This window comes from Marmota flaviventris, chromosome 4 (genome assembly GCF_047511675.1).
Source record: "Marmota flaviventris isolate mMarFla1 chromosome 4, mMarFla1.hap1, whole genome shotgun sequence".
Taxonomy (NCBI): Eukaryota; Metazoa; Chordata; class Mammalia; order Rodentia; family Sciuridae; genus Marmota; species Marmota flaviventris.
The window spans coordinates 34,706,830-34,725,817 of NC_092501.1; the positions used below are offsets into that span (position 1 = coordinate 34,706,830).

At 36.9% G+C, this 18,988-nt stretch overlaps 1 protein-coding gene across 6 annotated transcripts in view; it reads left to right on the forward strand.

The window, feature by feature from the left end:
- The window catches only part of Cpeb3 (cytoplasmic polyadenylation element binding protein 3), a 188,287-nt gene that overhangs the window by 118,625 nt on the left and 50,674 nt on the right, over positions 1–18,988 (forward strand). For all 6 annotated transcript variants that reach the window (XM_071611094.1, XM_071611093.1, XM_071611090.1 and 3 more), the window contains exon 6: positions 1,134–1,223. In XM_071611094.1, coding sequence (XP_071467195.1) covers positions 1,134–1,223 — 90 coding nt within the window. The remainder of the gene's footprint in view (positions 1–1,133; positions 1,224–18,988) is intronic.

Consider the following 18,988-nt stretch of genomic DNA (forward strand, 5'->3'; position numbering starts at 1 on the left):
ATATTTATTTTATCACATAATATGTTGTAAATAAATGTTTGTTAAATGTACAAATGAAATGAAATTATGACATAGCTAACTTAAAGGAGAAAAACAACTCTAGTTCTAATAGGCTTCAGCTCTGTTATAAAAGAGTTATTACAACAGATTTGTTTTGCAAGCATTATTCTAGCTATGATTCTTCTGTAATTTATCATGATTTCCTTTTTTTCATAATTAGAGAAAAATCTCTAAAAATAGTTTTATTTTAGACTTACTGCATTAAAGTTGTACAGATCTAGAGACTCATTTTCCTCCAAAATGTTTTCACATCTGTGTTAATAGCGTCTGTCAATTATATTTCCTTTAAGATAAATTTTTATCATGACTAAGAAATTGGCAACCTAAACCTTAGGAGGAACCAGGTTACAACCTTCTGCTCTGAGTCAAATATCAGAAGAAGAAGATAAACTTGAGCTTGAACATACTTTATAAACAACCAGAGATGTAAAAAATTGTGCTCTATATGTGTAAAAACAAATGCAATTCATTCTGCTGTCATTTATTTTTAAAAATCAATTAAAAATTTTTTAAAAAATAAAATAAAATATATAGTATGCAGGTATTAGAGAAAAAAAAGAAATGTTAAATGGCTTTTAACATTTTCTTATTACCAAATAGTTACCTACTTATTGCCCCGATCTTCATCAAAAGATTCATATTTATTTCTAATATAATACTAGAGAATCCATACAAATGAAAGTATATATTAAATATTTTCTGTACCTTTGCCTTTTTTCTAAAAACAAAAAACATTCCTATTTTTAGATTCTTCTTTTTACTTGACAGAGGAGTTACCTTAGCTAATACTGGATTTTTTCCTTTTGAGTTCTTTATATCAAATTTATTGGCAGTAGAAGGTAGTGAATTATGGTTAGAAACACACTTTACATGGTAAAAAGTGAATAACCAAATATTTACTCAAGCAGTGGTATTTCACTTAGTAGGTTTGACTTCTTTAAAAATGCTTTAGAAAGTAACTCTCAAAACTTTTTTTTTTTTAATAAAAAGACGTGTTTTGGGCTACTCTGATTGTAATTCTTTTTTTTTTTTTTTTCTTTCTCTTTTGCTAACATTCCTTCTTTATTTTGTAGATGAGATCACTGCCAGTTTTCGCAGGTTTGGACCTCTCGTGGTAGACTGGCCTCACAAAGCAGAAAGCAAGTCATATTTTCCTCCTAAAGGTAATGCACTTAAATGTCCCCACTGTCAACCTCTTACAGAGGGAGTCTGATAGTTTAGGGTAAGGCAGCCTTTTAACTCTTGAAATAGCCTTTTTTTTTTTCCTAATTAGGAAAACATTACATTGATTATCTTTTTGTGTCTCCCACTTGAAAACTCTTCCCCCAGGAGTACACTGATTGTTTCATGGCCCTATTTTATTGAAAGTGAGATTCTGTGAATCTGTTGTGAATGAGCTTTCTGCTAACTTTTCATTATTTTGATAGTAAAGATTTAAGATTTTGAGTAATATCAGCAATGGTAGAGGAAAAGATTGTTAAGATCAAATTTTTTTGTCTCACAGTCCTATGGTTTTATAAATCTTATAAACTCCAAACTTGAAAACCTAGTAGCTGAAGAATGGCGTTGAATGAAATTATCTTTATTCATGTCTCTATCTTAAGTGACTTAGCCTGTTCTATGGGTGGAAGATGAACTAGCAAAAGATTCTTCACATGATCTTTCTTCCCTTGTTTGGGGTAGGCTCTTTTGATAATTGATGAGGGATGAAAATACATTGCTTTGTCTGTTCATGGTTTATAATTTCTGTAGAAATTAGGGAACTTTTTTGGTGATAGTCACTCTGAGCATGCTCTTACATTTATAAAGAAGAGTATTTGGAGTTAAAGAGAAAGTTTTCTTCTGGGTGGTGTTCTGTAGATCTGTTTGAGTGATACCTTTCATTTCTAAAATGTGGCTTTTTGTTTGTATTATCATATAACATTACTCACCACAAGAAGGTGGCATCAAAATACTATCCTTCCTATACCTTGTATAGGAATCAAATTAGAGCTTAACTGAATAAAGGCAACAGATTACACATTTGAGCCTGGGCTACTTAGTGATACTCGGTTTCAAATAAAGTGAAAAATAAAAGGGCTGGGAATGTAGCTTATGATAGACAGCTTGCCTAACATGTGTGAGGTCCTGGAGTAGATCCCCAATCCCACAAAAAAAATAAAAATAAAAAATGAAGATAATCTGTTTTGTGTCCTAATGGTAAACCCAAGTTTCTTTGGAACAGCTTGATCCAATGTAATAGCCGCACATAGCTAATGAGCACTTGAAATGTGCCTGTTTGAATTGAGATATGGTATAAGTCATAAAATGTACAATGTAGGGCTGGGTTTGTGGCTCAGAGGTAGAGTGTTCGCCTAGCATCGTGAAGCACTGGGCTGAATCCTCAGCACTACATAAAAATAAAATAAAGACGTTGTGTCCACCTATAACTAAAAAATAAATATTTAAAAATACATATATATACACAACAGACTTCAAACATTTTGTTTTTTAAAATGTAAAAGATCTCATTACTAATTTTGTTTATGTGTTAACATAATTTTTGATATATTAGATTAAAACATTAAAATTAGCTTTGCCCATTTCTTTTTATCTCTAAGTATATATTCTGGAAAATTTAAAATTACATATGTGATTCATATTTCTTTTAGACAGCTTCCTCTAGAACAAGGATAAATAACTACCTGTTTTGTATGGCCTGTGAACTAAGGATTAATTAATTAATTCATTCATTCATTCATTTATTTGGTAATATTAGGGATTGAACCTAGGGCATTATGAACTAAGCCACATCCCTAGACCTTTTTATTTTGATTTGAGACGGAGTCTCACTATATATCCCAGGCTGGCCTCAAACTCAAATTAGAGTTTAACTGAAGAAAGGCAACAGATCACACATTTGAGCCTCCCCAGTTGGTAGTATTATAAGCCTTGTGTCACTGTACCCCACTTGGTTTTTACATTCTTTAAAGGATTACACATGGTCCTTAGATCTCCTTACAGAAAAAAGTTTGTTGATTCCCTCTCTAAAATGGCCCATGAAATTGCTAAGTTAGCTTCTGAGACATTCAATGACAAAGGAGGCAATTTATTTCAGAGGAAGTCAATACATCTGTAGACCTAATTAAATGTTTTTCATCTATTGTGTCACATGCTTGCCTGCAATCTTTACCCATCGGTTGGTGCAGTTTTATGAAGAGGAACAGACCAAGTCATCATTGTGACATTTGTCTCTGGGTATTTAAAAGACGATCAGATACTCTTTTCCAAACTAAATATGTTTGCCTCTCTCACTCATACCTTATATCTAATGGCTTCTGGATCACCATTCTTACCTACCTTCTCTGTTTATATGTCAAATTCACAACATCTTACTTAAATTTGTCATAGAACATTGAAAAGAGAATGTTAGAGTTGTTCTGAGTGATACAGAGTTTAGCAGCTCTACAACTTCCATAGTTTTTTTTTTTTTTTTTTTTTTTTGTGGTTCTGGGGATTGAACCCAGGGCCTTGTGCATGCAAGGCAAGCACTCTACCAACTGAGCTATATCCAAGCCCACAATCTCCATAGTTTTTGATACCACTCCTGTATCATGGTATAATAGTATAGAACTATAGTACTTTAGTGCTGGTGTGCTCATTTTATAGCTGAGATTGTGCTGAGATGGACAGTTGAAAGCCAGACCAAGAAGAGAATATAATTTCCTGATCCTCTAAGACCAGATTGCCTTTCTGGTGATTGAGGTCAGGGAAGAGAATTAATTACTAGACTATTGGCTCCTATTGTGTTTTACTCTCAGCTAATGTCTGAAAGTTGACCTATTTGGGGAGAACCTAAAGATATTTGGTATTATTCCTAGACTGAAGTAACTTTGGCAGTTCTTTCCCATGGTTTATAATGTTGTGAACATGTAAGTTGTTCACTTTAAACTGTTAAGTGCCTTCCTACTGATGCCTCCTCTTGCTCATTGTATTTTTCTTTAGGTTACAAAGACCTAGGTTGGCCATAAAGTACAGTTTGGTTGTGTGTTTTAGGTGTATGTGTAAGTAGAGAAGAAAACATGAGCCATCCACTATTGACCCCTTTGGGCTTTTTCTCAGAAAGCATATGTCTAATGAAAAAGACAAGAACATACATTCATCCCGCAGGTTTACTTATATCAGTTTGAAGTAGGGTTTGCAATACCATGACCATTTTTCAGTGGATTATGAGATGGTTAAAATCCATGTGGCAAAACAGGGGTCAGTTGCATCAACTCTTCCCTTAAATGTTGTTGAGCTAACAGAGTAGGACATGGAACAGACTGGTGCTCCATGCAGCACAGTGGGCAGAGGTATTTGAGGATACGCAGAGCCCTCTGAATTCAGTTTGCCTGTAGATAACAGGCAAATGCTTGGTACCTCCCCAGAGCACCACTGAGAAGATGGAAAGTGTAGAAGTCAGCATGTTTGTCTTTATGATGTGGTCCCAGACCTTACAAATTTATATTCCTGGTGGAGATAAGCAGTTAATGAAATAGTCACAAAAATGAACATGATTTCAGGCTGTGGCAAGTTCCTTAAAGGGAAAATAAAAAGCACAGTAAGGAGTCAAAAGAGAGGGGATACCATGTAGATTGGGAATATGGAGAGTAGCTTCTCAAGAAAATGGCATTTAAGCGGACCTGAAATTGAGGGGTTAGTTATAAAGTACAGGGAAACACATTCCCAGCAGAAACTATTATATGGGAAAGACTGAGTCTGAAAAAGGCCTTAGAGAAGTGTGGGTGGAATGTTGTGAGGTAGGAGAACATGATACAAAAGGAGGGCCTTGAAGAGGTAAGATTTATTTGTTGGAGTTTCCCCTAAATTGATCTAGTCTGCCAGAGAGTAAATATGAAGGTATTCATGTGGCATTTATTTTAGGAGTAAAGAAAATAGAGTCAAGTCAAATAGAAATATCAGTTTAAAATACTTTTAAAGAACTAGTTGTAAAATTGAAACAAAATGTTTTCTGTATTTAGTTCTGAATGATGAGAAGAAATCTAACTATCGTCAAAACAGTAAGGAAAAGTTTCCTGAGATGATGTTCACATAGCTTCTTGTAGTTATGGAATAGGAGAGTGGAAATTATGAGTCCTAGAAGGAGAGGTTCTCCTGAAGGTTAGGGCATGAACCAAATCCCACACTGTACTTGATTCTTACAGCATAATCATTGATGTCATTATATTTATAGTAGCTTCGGTATGAAGAGTTTGAAGGTAGTTATTGAAAAGGGCTGGTGGGAGAACAAAATAAGTGTAAACAGAGGTCCTGGTAAAAATGATCATGCAATGTTGGGAATATCAGTTAAATATTTGTTGTGCATCAGTCTATGTTTGGTCTTGTAAGGAATGTAGAGAAGATACTACTCTTTTTTTTTTTTTGGTACTGGGGATTGAACCCAGGGGAGTTCTGCCACTGAGCTACGTCCCCAGTCCTTTTTAACTTTTATTCTTATTTTATGTTTTAAATTTTTTTTGGTACTGGGGATTGAACCCAGGGTTACTTAACCACTGAGCCACATCCCTAGCCCTTTTTATATTTTATTTAGAAACAGTGTCTTGCTGAGTTGCTTAGGGCCTAAGTTGCTGAAATTGACTTTGAACTCATGATCCTCCTGCCTCAGCCTTCCAAGACACTGGGATTATAGGTGTGTGCCACCACACCTGACCCTTATTTTTTATTTTTGAGACAGGATCTTGCTAAGTTACTTACAGCCTCACTAAATTTCTAAGTTAAACCTTGAATTGGCAATCCCCACCTCAGCTTCCATATGCTGGGGATTATAGGCATATGCCACAAATCTGATTAAAAGAATCTATTCTTTTTTTTGTGTGTGGGGGATAACTGGGATTTGAACTCAGGGACACTTTACCATTGAGCTATACCCCAAGCTTTTTTTATTTTTTACTTTTGAGACAGGACCTTACTAAGTTGCTTAGGGCTTCTCTAAATTGCCAAGGCTGGCCTTCAACTTGTGACCCTTCTGCCTCAGCCTCCTGATTTGCTGGGATTACAGGAATGTACCACCACACCCAGCTAAGATACTATTCTTGATTTGAAAAGGCTACAGTTTCCTAAAGGAATCTTAAAAATACAAATGTGAAACATTAAATAATGGTAAAGAACATGGATTCTGGAGCCACACTTGCTGGGCTCCTCCATTTAGTAGTTCTATGGCCATAAGTAAGTTGTTCAACCTTTCTGGGCCTTAGTTTCATCTCCTGCAAAAAAAAAGATAATAATAGGACCTGCTTCATAAGGTTGTGATGAGGATTAAAATGAATAAATTCCTATTCAGTGCTTAAAACAGTTCTGGCAGCTAAGTGCAATGGCCCATGCCTGTAATTCCAGCTTTTCAGGAGGGTAAGATAGGAAGATCACAAGTTCACGGACAGCTTGGGCAGCTTCGTAAGGCCCTGTCTCAAAATAAAAAATAAAAAGAGCTGGGGATGTAGCTTGGTGGTAGAGTGTTCCTGGGTTCAATCCCTAGTACCAAAAACAAAACAAAGCAACAAACAGAAAAGATCCTGCATATGGTAGTTTGAATAATGTTATTTTTATTAAATCAACCTTACAATCAATGACAAGTGAGCAAAAAATACTCTAGGCAGGGCTGGGGATGTTGCTCAGTGGTAGAGTGCTTGTTTAACATGTGCTGAAGTCCTGGGTTCCATCCCCAGCACGACCAAAAATAAATTTTAAATGGAATTCTAGGCATTCAGAAAAGAAACAGTTGACTATGGGCTGTGTAAAACTTGATCTTTGAAGGTAGGTGGGAAAAGAATAGGCAGAAAGTGCAAGGGGGGTGGAATTATAATTTTTAGGCTGGCTGGTGTTTACAGATAGCTTGCAGTGGGCCAGGCAGTGGGTCACTATTTTCTGTGCTTAATCTCATTTAATTTTCCCAATTCCACAAGGTAGGTGCTATTATTATTATCATTTTATAAAGGTAGAAATAGGATTAAAAGAGGGTAGTTTGTCCAAGGTCATGGGAGGACTAGAATTTGAGCCCAAACAGGCTGACCTCAGTGCCCAGAGTTCTTAATTGCATTGTACTAGTCTTATTTAGGAATAAGAATAGCCCAGAGATAGACATGTTCAAGACAGTCTTTAATTAAGTTTGGGTTATGTGGGAATCTGACTGCCAGGCCTAAGACTTGATCTGAGTAACCAGTGATCAAGCATACAAACTCTGGAATAAACTTCCTGAGCTGAATTCTGTTCTATATCTTGCCACCGTTGTATCCTTAGGCCAATTCTTAATCTTCCCAAATCTCTATTTTTTCATTTCAAAAAAGGGGGGCAAAGTAATGGTGTCTACATGGGATTTGTTATGAGAGTAAATAAGAAATTACACATAGAATAGAGGTCTCACTAAAGGCATTTATTTTTTGAGCAAGGAAGAGGTTGAGTTTTTATGTATGGTTTTATTTTTTAAGACTGGGTCTGTTGGAAAGACCACTTAGGAGATTTCTGTAATTAAGCTTACAAGAAGTTATAAGGAATATGAAGACCTGGGATACTAGCCGTAAGATACTACTAGATGGTGGGGAGGAAGGGACCTTTGGCTCTTAGTGGTAGAGTAGATCATGATGGTGGCAGATTCGATGGTAGGTTCTTGCTAAATTCCTCCCACTGAATGGGAGATTTGTGACATTGTTGAGTATAGGATAGCCAAAAGAGAAATGTAGAGATGGTTTGATATAAAGTTTGATATATCCTCACATCTGATCTGAGAGGAGATACCTAATAGGCAGTTGGAATTAGGTGTTTGGGAGCAGAGACTGGGGTTGAAGGTCATATTTGTCCAGAGTTATCTTTATAAAGAAAAGGGATAAGTAAATGAAAAACATAATAAGTAAATTTTATTAGTAAATAGGAGGAAGAAGAGGATATGGCAGTGAAGGTGTGGGTGAATGAAAGCTTGGAAGTATGTTCACGGTAAACTAAGGAAAGAAAATTCAAGAAAGAATAGTCAGCACCAGAGTATATGGCAGAGTTTTGAGAAGATTATGGATTAGACATCAATAAGGTCCTCTTATCAAATACCTGATCCCAGTCATTCATTTTTATCCTAATTCTAGACTTTAATATAAAGAAGTAATAGAACCAGAACAAAGCAATGTTCTGCCTCCCCAGCAGAACCAACCCTCATCATTTTTCTGTTTCCTTCCCATCTTTATTCATACATCTTTGTGGGGTGGGTTGTAATAGCAGAGATGCAATTTTGTATTCATTTTTTCCTCTCCTCTGCCCTTTTTCTTTTTGGTATGAGGTATTGAACCCCAAGGGGATCTTAACCACTGAGCGACACCCCCAGCCCCTTGTTTTATTTTATTATTTTTTTAAATTTTGAGACAGGGCCTTGCTAAGTTGCTGAGGTTGGCCTCAAACTTGCAATCCTCTTGTCTCAGCCTCCCAAGTTGCTGGGATTACACTCGAGCTGCCATACCTGGCTCTCCCCTCAAGTTTCTATAATTTTCACAGACTGCCTAACCTGTTGGTATACCCTAATTTATTAGCTTGTTGGTCCTTTAGGCTATTAGAAATAATGTTTATATATACTCTTGTCTATGGACTTTTCTTGCAGTTTATTTTTTTAGGCTAAATTAGAAGCAAAGTTAACTAGAATTATAAGAGAATCTTAATGACTCCAGATTTGATGCCACATGGCTTCCCAAAGCAGTGTCTTTATGAAGTTTATGCTAATTTGGATATCTGCAGCAAGTTTCTTTGCTTAGTTCATAGTCAGATAGGTGGAACATTGCAGCTGCAAGCTTAACTTTTTGCTTCTGTGTTTGATATATGATGGGATCCCTGCAGAAACTTGGTACCACACTAGTATGAATCTTGTATCTGAACATTTAAATCTTTCTTTCTCAGGTCTTACCTATTGAAATTTGGATGTTTTTGAGCATCATTGCCTATCAGTTTCTCTCTTCACCTACTTTGGTCACACTGATTTTTTTTAATATTCCTTGAATAGAACAATTAAGGTCTCTCAGAGTAGTAGTACTTCTTCTTCTGAAACTCTCATCCCCGAGATTTCTGAATAGAGTGCTCCATTGCCTCACTTAGACCTCTGCACAAATATCACCTTAACAGAAAAGTCCTTCCTGACTTCTTTATAGCAGCCCTCTACCCTTTTCCCTCTTACTCTCATTTTATTTTGTTTTTGTTTTTACCTTTATCTTATATTTCTTTAAAGTACTTGTCATGGCCTGAAAAATTACATGCATTTTTCTGTTTTCTAGACCAGATGTAAGTTTTATGAGTATAAGGTGTTTTTAACATGTAGTTCAGTACATTCCTGGCCCAGTGGCTCTCAGATATTTGCTAAATGAATGAGTTGTAGTTTGCAAATGATGAGTTCATTATTTGCTCAGAACATGAAACCAACCAAATTTTAGAATTGAAAAGTTCCTTAAAAGTCATCTTTTTTTTTTTTCTTCAGTGCTGGGGATTGAACTCAGGGTCACTCTACCAGTAAGCTGTATCCCCAGTCCTTCTAATTTTTTTTTTTTTTTTAATTTTGAGACAGGGTCTTGCTAAATTGTTGAGATTGGCCTCAAACTTGCAATCCTCCTGCCTCAGCCTCCTGAGTCACTGAAATTGTAGATGTGTGCCACAGCACCTGGCTTAAAGATCATCTTATTCTAGCCAATCTTTATTTAAAACTGAGATTCAAAGGGAAATATCTTTTCATAAGTATAAACAGCTTTTACTAGAAAGACTTGAATCTGGCAGACCAATAGTTTATACTATTTATCTGGTAAATAATAAAGGAAGTGATATTTTTTTGCTTATGTGTATTGTTAATGAAAAAGGAAGACAGATTTAAGCCATGTATTTGATAAATTCTACTGTTACTTACAAGTCTAGATTTTATATAAAAATCAGCAACATAAGCTATATGACCCCAGGTATGTTTCCACAGCTTTTTATTTTTTATTTTATTTTATTTTGATACCAGAGATTGAACTCAGGGGCACTCAACCACTGAGCCACATCCCCAGCCCTATTTTGTATTTTATTTAGAGACAGAGTTGCTTAGTGTCTAGCTTTTGCTGAGGCTGCCTTTGAACTCGTGATCCTTCTGCCTGAGCCTCCTGAGCCACTGGGATTACAGGTACAGGTGTGTGTGCCACTGTACCTGGCTGTTTTCACAGCTTTTTAAAAACCAAAGTGGCCCTTGTCTTTTTCCTTAGTCCTTGTATTCTGTTTGTCACACTCACATAAGTAGAATGTTTACAAAGAGATGGGTTAAGCTGGGTTTATAAGTCTGAGCTGCTCTTTAGCTGTAGGTTAATCATAAGATTCTGCCTCTTGGGTGATATCACACCATTTCTGGATCTGGATGATTTGCTTTGTAGTTGAGTTCTTGAACTGCAGGAATCAGAAGTTCTCTTGTACTATATCAACTCAGGGGTGTGGTTGTGAGCGATGAAGGAAGCTTAAGAACAGGAGCTGTAATAGAATCCCAGGTGTCATGGAGGTTGTGTTAGGGAGTGACAGGCTTCAGGGATTTGAAGAGTGGAAGCTACTAATTTTTCTTTGCTAATTATCAAGACTTGATCAGATTGTTTTCATATTTCTAGTTGAATTCCAGAGAGAGGAAATCTCATTGGTCTCGTTCATATTTTAATGCTTAGCTATAAAATAGGTCACCTAATGATAGAACCCTGGATTCTTTGCTTAATAAAAGAAAAGCTTAGTTCTGTTTCCTTGACATGGGGCTATCAATGCGACAGCTAGGAAGATAAGTTGGGCATGACGAACTTGATAACAGATATGTTTAGTATAACCTCCCTCCCTTCCCTCATTGGCTCTTAGAAGAATGTCCTATGTCCTCAGTTGCTGTCACAGAGCTACAAAAACATATCTATCTGCTCTGAACCTTCTAACCTTGGTTCTGTGCTATGCAGCTGCTCCTTATATTGCTATAGTCTAACTTCTCATGGGGGAACAGAGAATGTGGGGCCAGGGACAGAAGCTGGCAACTCCTGGGCAGGGAGCACAGCTGCACTACCACTGTTGGCAGAGGCCTCTGGGCACAGGCAAGGATAACAGCCAACTGCAGATGTTGGACAGGAGATTGGCCATGTGGCTCTGAAACTGTCTTCAGAAGTCAGTGAGGCTGGCAGTGGAATGGAGGAAGCTGTCATTTTCAGCTTCTTTGGACAGCGAGTATTAGTGTTGGCAGCCCAGGCTTACAGGGTCCAGGTGCACAGCTATGTGTGCAGGAATTGTCACAGGCATGCAGCTTTATGCAAGAGTGACCCAGACCTTGCATGCTGATGATCCCCTTTCACTTTAGTTAAGTATGTACTACTGAGTGGCTGTTTCAGCTGTTGATCATGTATTTTCTCTGCACTGGCCAGTCTGGCTTGTCTGCCTGTCTTTGTGACCAAGCATGCAGTTCTGTAAGTTTATATAATACCAACATGGTTTGTGAACCTGGCATAAGGCAGGCCACGTGGGATTCAGATTGACTTTGAGCCAACTGCTTAAGAAATCCTGTTTGAGGGACAAGAAAAAGGACTTTACTTTAAATGTGCAATAACAGGTCATTTGTAGCTTTGTAATCTGGCTTTGGAAAGGAAAGTTTTCAAATTTCACATTTTTTCCCCCTTGTAGTATTATTTGAATGGAAATAAGTCAGTGTTATTTTAGGCCCAGATTCCAAGTTTTTCCACCTTCTGAGTTACGTAAAATGATCAGTTGGGAAGCCAAGGATTTTAGTATGTACTTAACCTTTTGTAGTTTGTAATCTTTTAAGTAATTTTCCTTTTTTTTTTTCTTTTTAAATACAGGTCCTGGAGTTTAGTGCTCTCACTTTTTGGCAAATTATGAATTAAAAATATTTTAATAGTTTACTTGGTTATAGTTTTTGTTCCAAGGAAGGATTTTCTTATAAAAATATGGAAGCTTCACTGCATAGTAGCAAGGGTGGGTTCTTTGTCTTGTTCTGTTTTGACAGATGGAGCAGCATCTATTTTTGCTTTTAAAAATCTGAGCACACACTTCATTTAAACTTACTAAACATCCATGTTTTTTAGTGTTGTATTGAAGATGAACTTTAAAATTAGTTTTAGGGACTGTACAGAAAGGAGGAGGCATTGGGAATATACAGGCCACAAGGACAAAGCTTGAGCAGCTACATAAGTAACAGAAACAGTTTATACAAAGTTACAGCAGTGTATATTATGCTGTACCCAGACAGAGGTGCCAAGAAGGGGTGGATGCTTGTGAAGTTCAGAGAAGCCATAACTACTCCTGATGAGGACTTTCTTTGGAAAGGGTAGATTTCAGAAACTGAAATGAAAAGTGTAAATTTGGCAGGGTTAGATAGAGAGGATGTTTTAGCTATGGTTAGGACTTGCTGGGAGAAATTTTATAGAATAAGGTTATAAGCAAATGTGACCAAGAAAGGATGTGTTAATTGAAAGAGTCAGAAATGGGAAGGATTTGATGAAAGTTTATGAAAGCTGAGAGCAGACCTGAGTTGTCTTTTAAGATGGAATGGATGACTTTAGTCTTGATAAGAAGAAACTGTGGCACAGAGAAAACTCACTGCAGCATCAACAACTGATCAGAGGAATGTTAAAGTCCAGGGAAGAGAAGAAATTAGACTATCAAAGCTCAGGCAGTGTATGAGCAGGCCATAATGAAGTTTCATCTATCTATAGGGGGTGTCTGCTGGATTAAGACAGAATTCCCCAGTCTTTTGAAGCCAAATGAAGGAGAGTAACAAGCAGTGGGATAAGAGCTAAGTTTGTGGATGCAAACATTGGCACCAGTAGTTACTTGCTAAGTGACATTGAGCAAATAGTTTAATCTCTGAACCTCAGTTTACTCATCTGAGTTGATACTTCGCATTAGGTTATTCAGAGGATTATGTGAGACTGTGCACATAAGCAACAGCACAGTATTAGGCTATTAGTGTTAAAAAAAAAAGTTAACATCCTTCCCCCTGATGAAAATGTAATGCTCAGTAATAATAAAATTGTCCAACTAGTTTGACGAGTTCCCTCCCACGCCCCCAGTCTGGTCTTAGTTTTCTTTGGTCAGGCACTTGTTAGAACTGACTGTGACTAGAATTGATAGATTGGCAGACTTTACAAAGATCTCTTTATATAGGGAATGTGTGATTATGTAAACAGAATAGATTTTAAGCCCAAATGCTCCAGGTCACTGCCCTGGACTGCAGAAACTTCACTAAGAACACAGGAAGTAGATCGCCGATTTTCATCTCTGAGGTACTTCTATTTAGCCAGCTTGTTTTCTTGTTCATTCCCAACTATCCCCATCCCTGCTCACTAAGCAGCAAGCCCACAAAGAAGTAGTTATTGGTGTAATAGAAAACACAAATCAGGTTAGAACTGAAATGGTAGAGTCTTAGCCCTATTTAGTAAATACAGTAAAAGAAGTGTTTATTCTAACTCCAAGGGGAATATTTAGGAATCCATAGATGACATTCTATCTGCAGAGTCATTTACATTTTAACTTAAGCTAATTTCTTCTATGGGAATGCTTTCTCCATGTTTTAACCCATGTATATCACTAAGGTCTGGCCAATATGCAAGCACCTACAAACTTTCTTAATTTCTTCATCTGTATCTTTCTTACTGAAAGTAATTTCTCTGTGAAGTTCAAATTATTTTTTTTTCAAAGTTGGGAATTGAACCCAGGACCTCCAGCATACTAGGCAAGTGCTTTACCACTGAGCTATATCCCCAGCCCTGAAAGACTTTTAAAAGTATGTTTTAAAAAAAAATAATTTCTAGGCCAGGTACAGTGGCACCTGCCTGTAATTCCAGCTACTCAGGACACTGGGGCAGGAGAATTGGAAGTTTGAGGCCAGCCTCAGCTATTTATCAAGGCCCTAAGCAACTTAGCAAGACCCTGATTCAAAAAAAAGTCTGGGGATATAGCTCAGTAATAAAGTGGACCTGGGTTCAATCCCCAGTACCCCAACTGCAAAATAAGAAAGAAAAATAGAGCAATTTATCCATGTCTTATTTACTGAAAGTAAATTATTTACTGAAAATAATCTTACTGTGAAGTTAACTTTTTTTTTTTTTTTGTGGTGCTAGGGATTGAACCCAGGACCTTGTGCATATGAGGCAAGCACTCTACCAACTGAGCAAAGTTAACTTTTTTTTAATAAATATTTTATTAATTGTTGATGGATCTTTATTTATTTATATGTGGTGCTGAGGATCAAACCCAGTGCCTCACACGTGATCGGCAAGTGCTCTACCACTGAGCCACAACCCCAGTCCCGATGAAGTTAACTTTTAAAAAATAATTCTTAGGTGGCACACACCTGTAACCCCAGCTTCTCAGGGGATTGAGGCAGGAAGATTGTAAATTTGAAGCCAGCCTCAGCCATTTAGCAAGATTCTCAGCAACTTAGATCCTGTCTTGAAATAAAAAATAAAAAGGACTGGGGAGGAAGCCTAGTGATAGAGCACCCATAGGTTTAATCCTCAGTATCCCCTCCAACAACAACAACAATAATAATAATTGGTAAGATTTTTAATGCATTATTTCTCTATGTACTTATTCCTCATAAACTTCTTGTACTAGCATGTATATTATATACCTTGATAACAAGGATTTGTTCCTGTCAGTTTTTTCCCTGCAGTGCCTTGGGCACATAATGAGAGTTAATACATCTTACAGAACAAATGTTCTCATCCAAGAGGAAAATGAGTAAGAGAACTAGTTTATAGACCTACGGTGCTCTCCAGGCATCAGGCAGGGGATTGGTGAGCTGATTATTTACTCCTAGTTCTAGGTGCTAACCCATGACTCTATTCAGTGCTCTCCAAGTGAGCCAGTCCTTGGGCCTTTCCATGCCATGGCCTGTTCTTTTCCTGAACTTGGAATACTCTTACTTCCTGGAAAGTAATCATCCCCCAGCTTAGGGGCATGATTTGGCTTTTGCACTGTGACTTTCCCTGATATTTGGATAAATCAACTCCATTTGTTTCTTACTTGTGTTCCGTAGGACATACACCTAACATAATACTTTTCATGTTATTAGTCATTTATTTACAGGCTGAATTTTTCCAGGACAGGGTTTTTCATTGGCTTGTTTATCTTTGTAGCTTCAGTGCCTAGCATCCTGCCTCATACTTCCTAAATATTTTTGGTTCTTTTGAATTGAATCCAAAGACAAGTCTCCTGAGGCAAACCAGGTAAATCCTCTGACCTGAAAGCCAAGGTCAAAAAGAATGTTTAGAACAGAGTGTGCCAAAAAAGTCTGAACTCAGGCAGTGCTAGCTGGGGAGATGTCCTTCAGACCTCTCTAGGAAGGTCATTGGTAATTAGGGAGCCTGGACTTTGTGAGAGGAGAGAGCTCTCTGCCTGTCCAGGCCAGCCATGGACCTTTCCTTCAAGGGCTGGTCTGTCTTACTCAGAAACCAGTCACCCCTTGGTCTGTTGCCATTTTATTAATGCAGCCAGGGAACAGCCCCATAAGTTGGAATTGTTTTCCCATTTGTAGTTGTTACTTGAAACATAAATCACCAATAGCATTTGTTAACTTTAAGTCGTTTTTTTTAATCAAACACCTTTTTATATAGTGAGGAAGTATATTACCTTCTTCTCCTGAAAAATCTTGCAGTTTTATCAAATTTTTTCACTAATTTTTACTTTTATGAATTCTAGACCTACAAAGAAGTTGTAAAAATAGTGTAATGAATACCTATATAGAGAGTCTTCTTCCAGATTTACCAGTTGTTAGCATTTTCCATATTTACTTTCTCTTTATTTTTTTTCTCAGTGACCCATTTAAGAGTATGTTGTAAATGTCAAGATCCCTCACTCTTTAGCATGTCTTGTGAGAACAAAAACTATCTAGATTGCTCCAGTAATGTCTTTTAGCCCTGTTTAAAAAAAAAAAAAGAAAAAAGAAAGAAAGAAACCAAGATCCAAAGTCTAGACTTGGCAGTTAGTTACTTGTTGTATCTTTTAAATTTTTAATTTGGACAGATCCCTCAGCTTTTTGACTTTTATATCATTTGAAGAATCCATGCCAGTTGCTTTATAGAATATCCTTTCATCTGGAATTGTCTGATTGTCTCCTCACATTGAGATTCAGGTCAAACAATGTTAGCAGAAGATCAGGATGCACTGAAGACACAGTGCAGGAGTCACCTGGTGTCAGTTGGCCTTTTATTGGTGATATTAAATTTGATCATTTAGTTAAGGTGGTGTCTGCCACATTCTTGATTGTAAAAGTATCGTTTTTCTTTCTTTGTAAATGTTGATTTTTCTGTGAAGTGATACTTTAAGATTATATGAATATCTTGTTTTCTCCCCTTAAATCCACCTTTTTTTCTTTTTCCTTTTTATTGGTGTATTATAATTATACATGGCAGTATGATTCATTGTTATATATTCATATGTGCACACAATATAACAGTATAATTTGGTCAATTTCATTCCCTAGTACTGCCCCTTTTCCTTTCCTCCTCACCACCCAGTGGTTTTGGAATCCATTTAAGATTCTCGGGCTGGGGATACTATGGGTCAGTGGCTGAGTACATGCTTAGCATGTCCAAGGCCCTGGGATCTGCTCTTTAACTTCCTGAAGAGCCTTCATTTTATTTATTTATTTATTTGTTTGTTTATTTATTTATTTAGTTGTAGTTGGACACAAAACCTTTATTTCACTCATTTATTTTTTATGTGGTTCTGAGGATCGAACCCAGGGTCTCACGCGTGTGAGACACAACCCCAGCCCTAGCCTTTATTTTAAATGAACAATTTAAGAATTGAAAATCAACAATCAACTTTGCTCAATATAACTTTGATTGACCTAAATACAACTACATGGGGCTGGGGTTGTGGTTCAGTGGTAGAGTGCTCAATTGGCACATGTGAGGCACTGGGTTTGATCCTCAGCACCACGAAAATAAATAAATGTACTGTGTCCATCTACAACTAAAAAAAAAAAAAAGTTTTTAAATAAATAAACTAAATGAAGCCTCCCCTAGTTATTTTGAAATTCATGATTTCAAGTCTACATTATATAGTTTTTGTGGATTTTGGAGCTATTAACTCTAAATAGGACTTAAATTATAGGACTAAAGCATAGGTGACTTACTCTAACACTGTCAAATGGTCACTGTCACAAGAACATTTTAAAGGCAAGTCCTTTTTTATTAGTGACATAAAAATTTTTATCTAGCCATTTTTTAGGTGAGACAGTATAAGTTAATGGATATGAGTGAGGGCTCTGGATCCTGACCTAGGGCACTCCACCACTGAGCCATATCCCTGGCCCTATTTTGTATCTTATGTAGAGACAGGTTCTCACTGAGTTGCTAATCACCTTACTTTTGCTGAGGTTGTATTTGAACTTGGGATCCTTTTGCCTCAGCCTTCCAACCCTCTGGGATTACAGGTGTGTGCCACTGTGCCTGGCTGACCTAGGTTTTAACTCCAGATTCAATCCCTGGATTTTAATCAGAGTCCCTTAACCTCTTAGAGCTCGGATTTCTTCATCTATAAAATGATAATAACAACTATATTTACCTCATATTGTTATTGTGAGGGTGAAATGAGCTCACACATATAATATGTGTATTAGCAAAGTGCCTGGAACAGGGCTGGGGATATAGCTCAGTTGGTAGAGTGCTTGCCTCACATGCACAAGGCCCTGGGTTCAATTCCCAACACCACAAAAAAAAAAAAAGCCTGGAACATTGTGAGCACTTAGTAAAGTTGTTGGTGATTGTTATTTTTACTATGGATTAAATATTTTGAAAAATTATGTATTTAAGAACTGAGGAAGCTTTTCTTTTTTTTTTTTTTTAAAGGCAGCCAAGAACATTTTGGAGGTTGTTATTCTTAATGTGTTCCCAGGTATTAAGAGAAAAAAATTTTAATTAAGTTTACCCTTCAAAAATGTGGCCAAATAAAATGGAATTATCCTAATTAAGTTTTTTTCCCCAACTTTCCTGTGCCTTTTTCCCCCAAGAAAATTGTACTCGTCAATCATTCTCATCCTAAAGTCCCTTGCTGTTCTACCCTTCTTCCTCCAACCTATTTGGTACCAGTGAGAAAACAAGGAATTTCCTTCCATCCATTCTACTTGTCAACCCAGGGTCATGATACTGACAGTGGGCAAGAATTCCTCCTGTTCCCTCTAAAGCCATGTCTCCTCCCATAGACTGTTCCTGGGCTAAGGGCCTCCCACAGCTCACCACATTTCTGAAGCCCCCACACACTCCTCAGGTCACTACTTCTGAAAATGGAGGAGTTTTATAATCCTATTATCTGTTCCTGGCTCAGAGTTACAAGGGAGATCTGAGGGAGTTGACAAGTTTTGGGTCAAGTGTTCTATTTTGTTTTTTATGCCTTCCAAACTAATAGAACAACCTGCCATCAATAGAATGATTAGAGAAGCTGTATTTATAGGTATAATCAGCAAATAATACTACCCCTGACAGTTCTCTCTTGGTAGAAATGGCTAGGAATATGTGAAAGTAGATATTCAGTCACCTTATTGTTTGTTTATAGTAATATTCAGCATATCTTCAGAATCTTTAATTAGGACTTTTCTTCAGTATCTAGGTTACTTCCCTTTACTCACCAAACACTTATAGAGGGAAAATAGAAAGTGCACATCATTAGTTTAATTCTAATTTTTATAATGAGACCATATGAAATAACCCAATTTTAATTTTATATATCATACAAATAATTGAAAGTGCTGAAAATGAAAAATCAACACTTGCAGGATCCCCTAGTTCATAAAGCACCTTTACATATATTATCTTACAACCTACATTTCTGTAAAATAATCAGGACAAATATTTAGTTTCTTCATTTTATAGAGAAAAGAGCCTGAATCTCAAAAAATGTTAAATTAATATTCAAGATCATG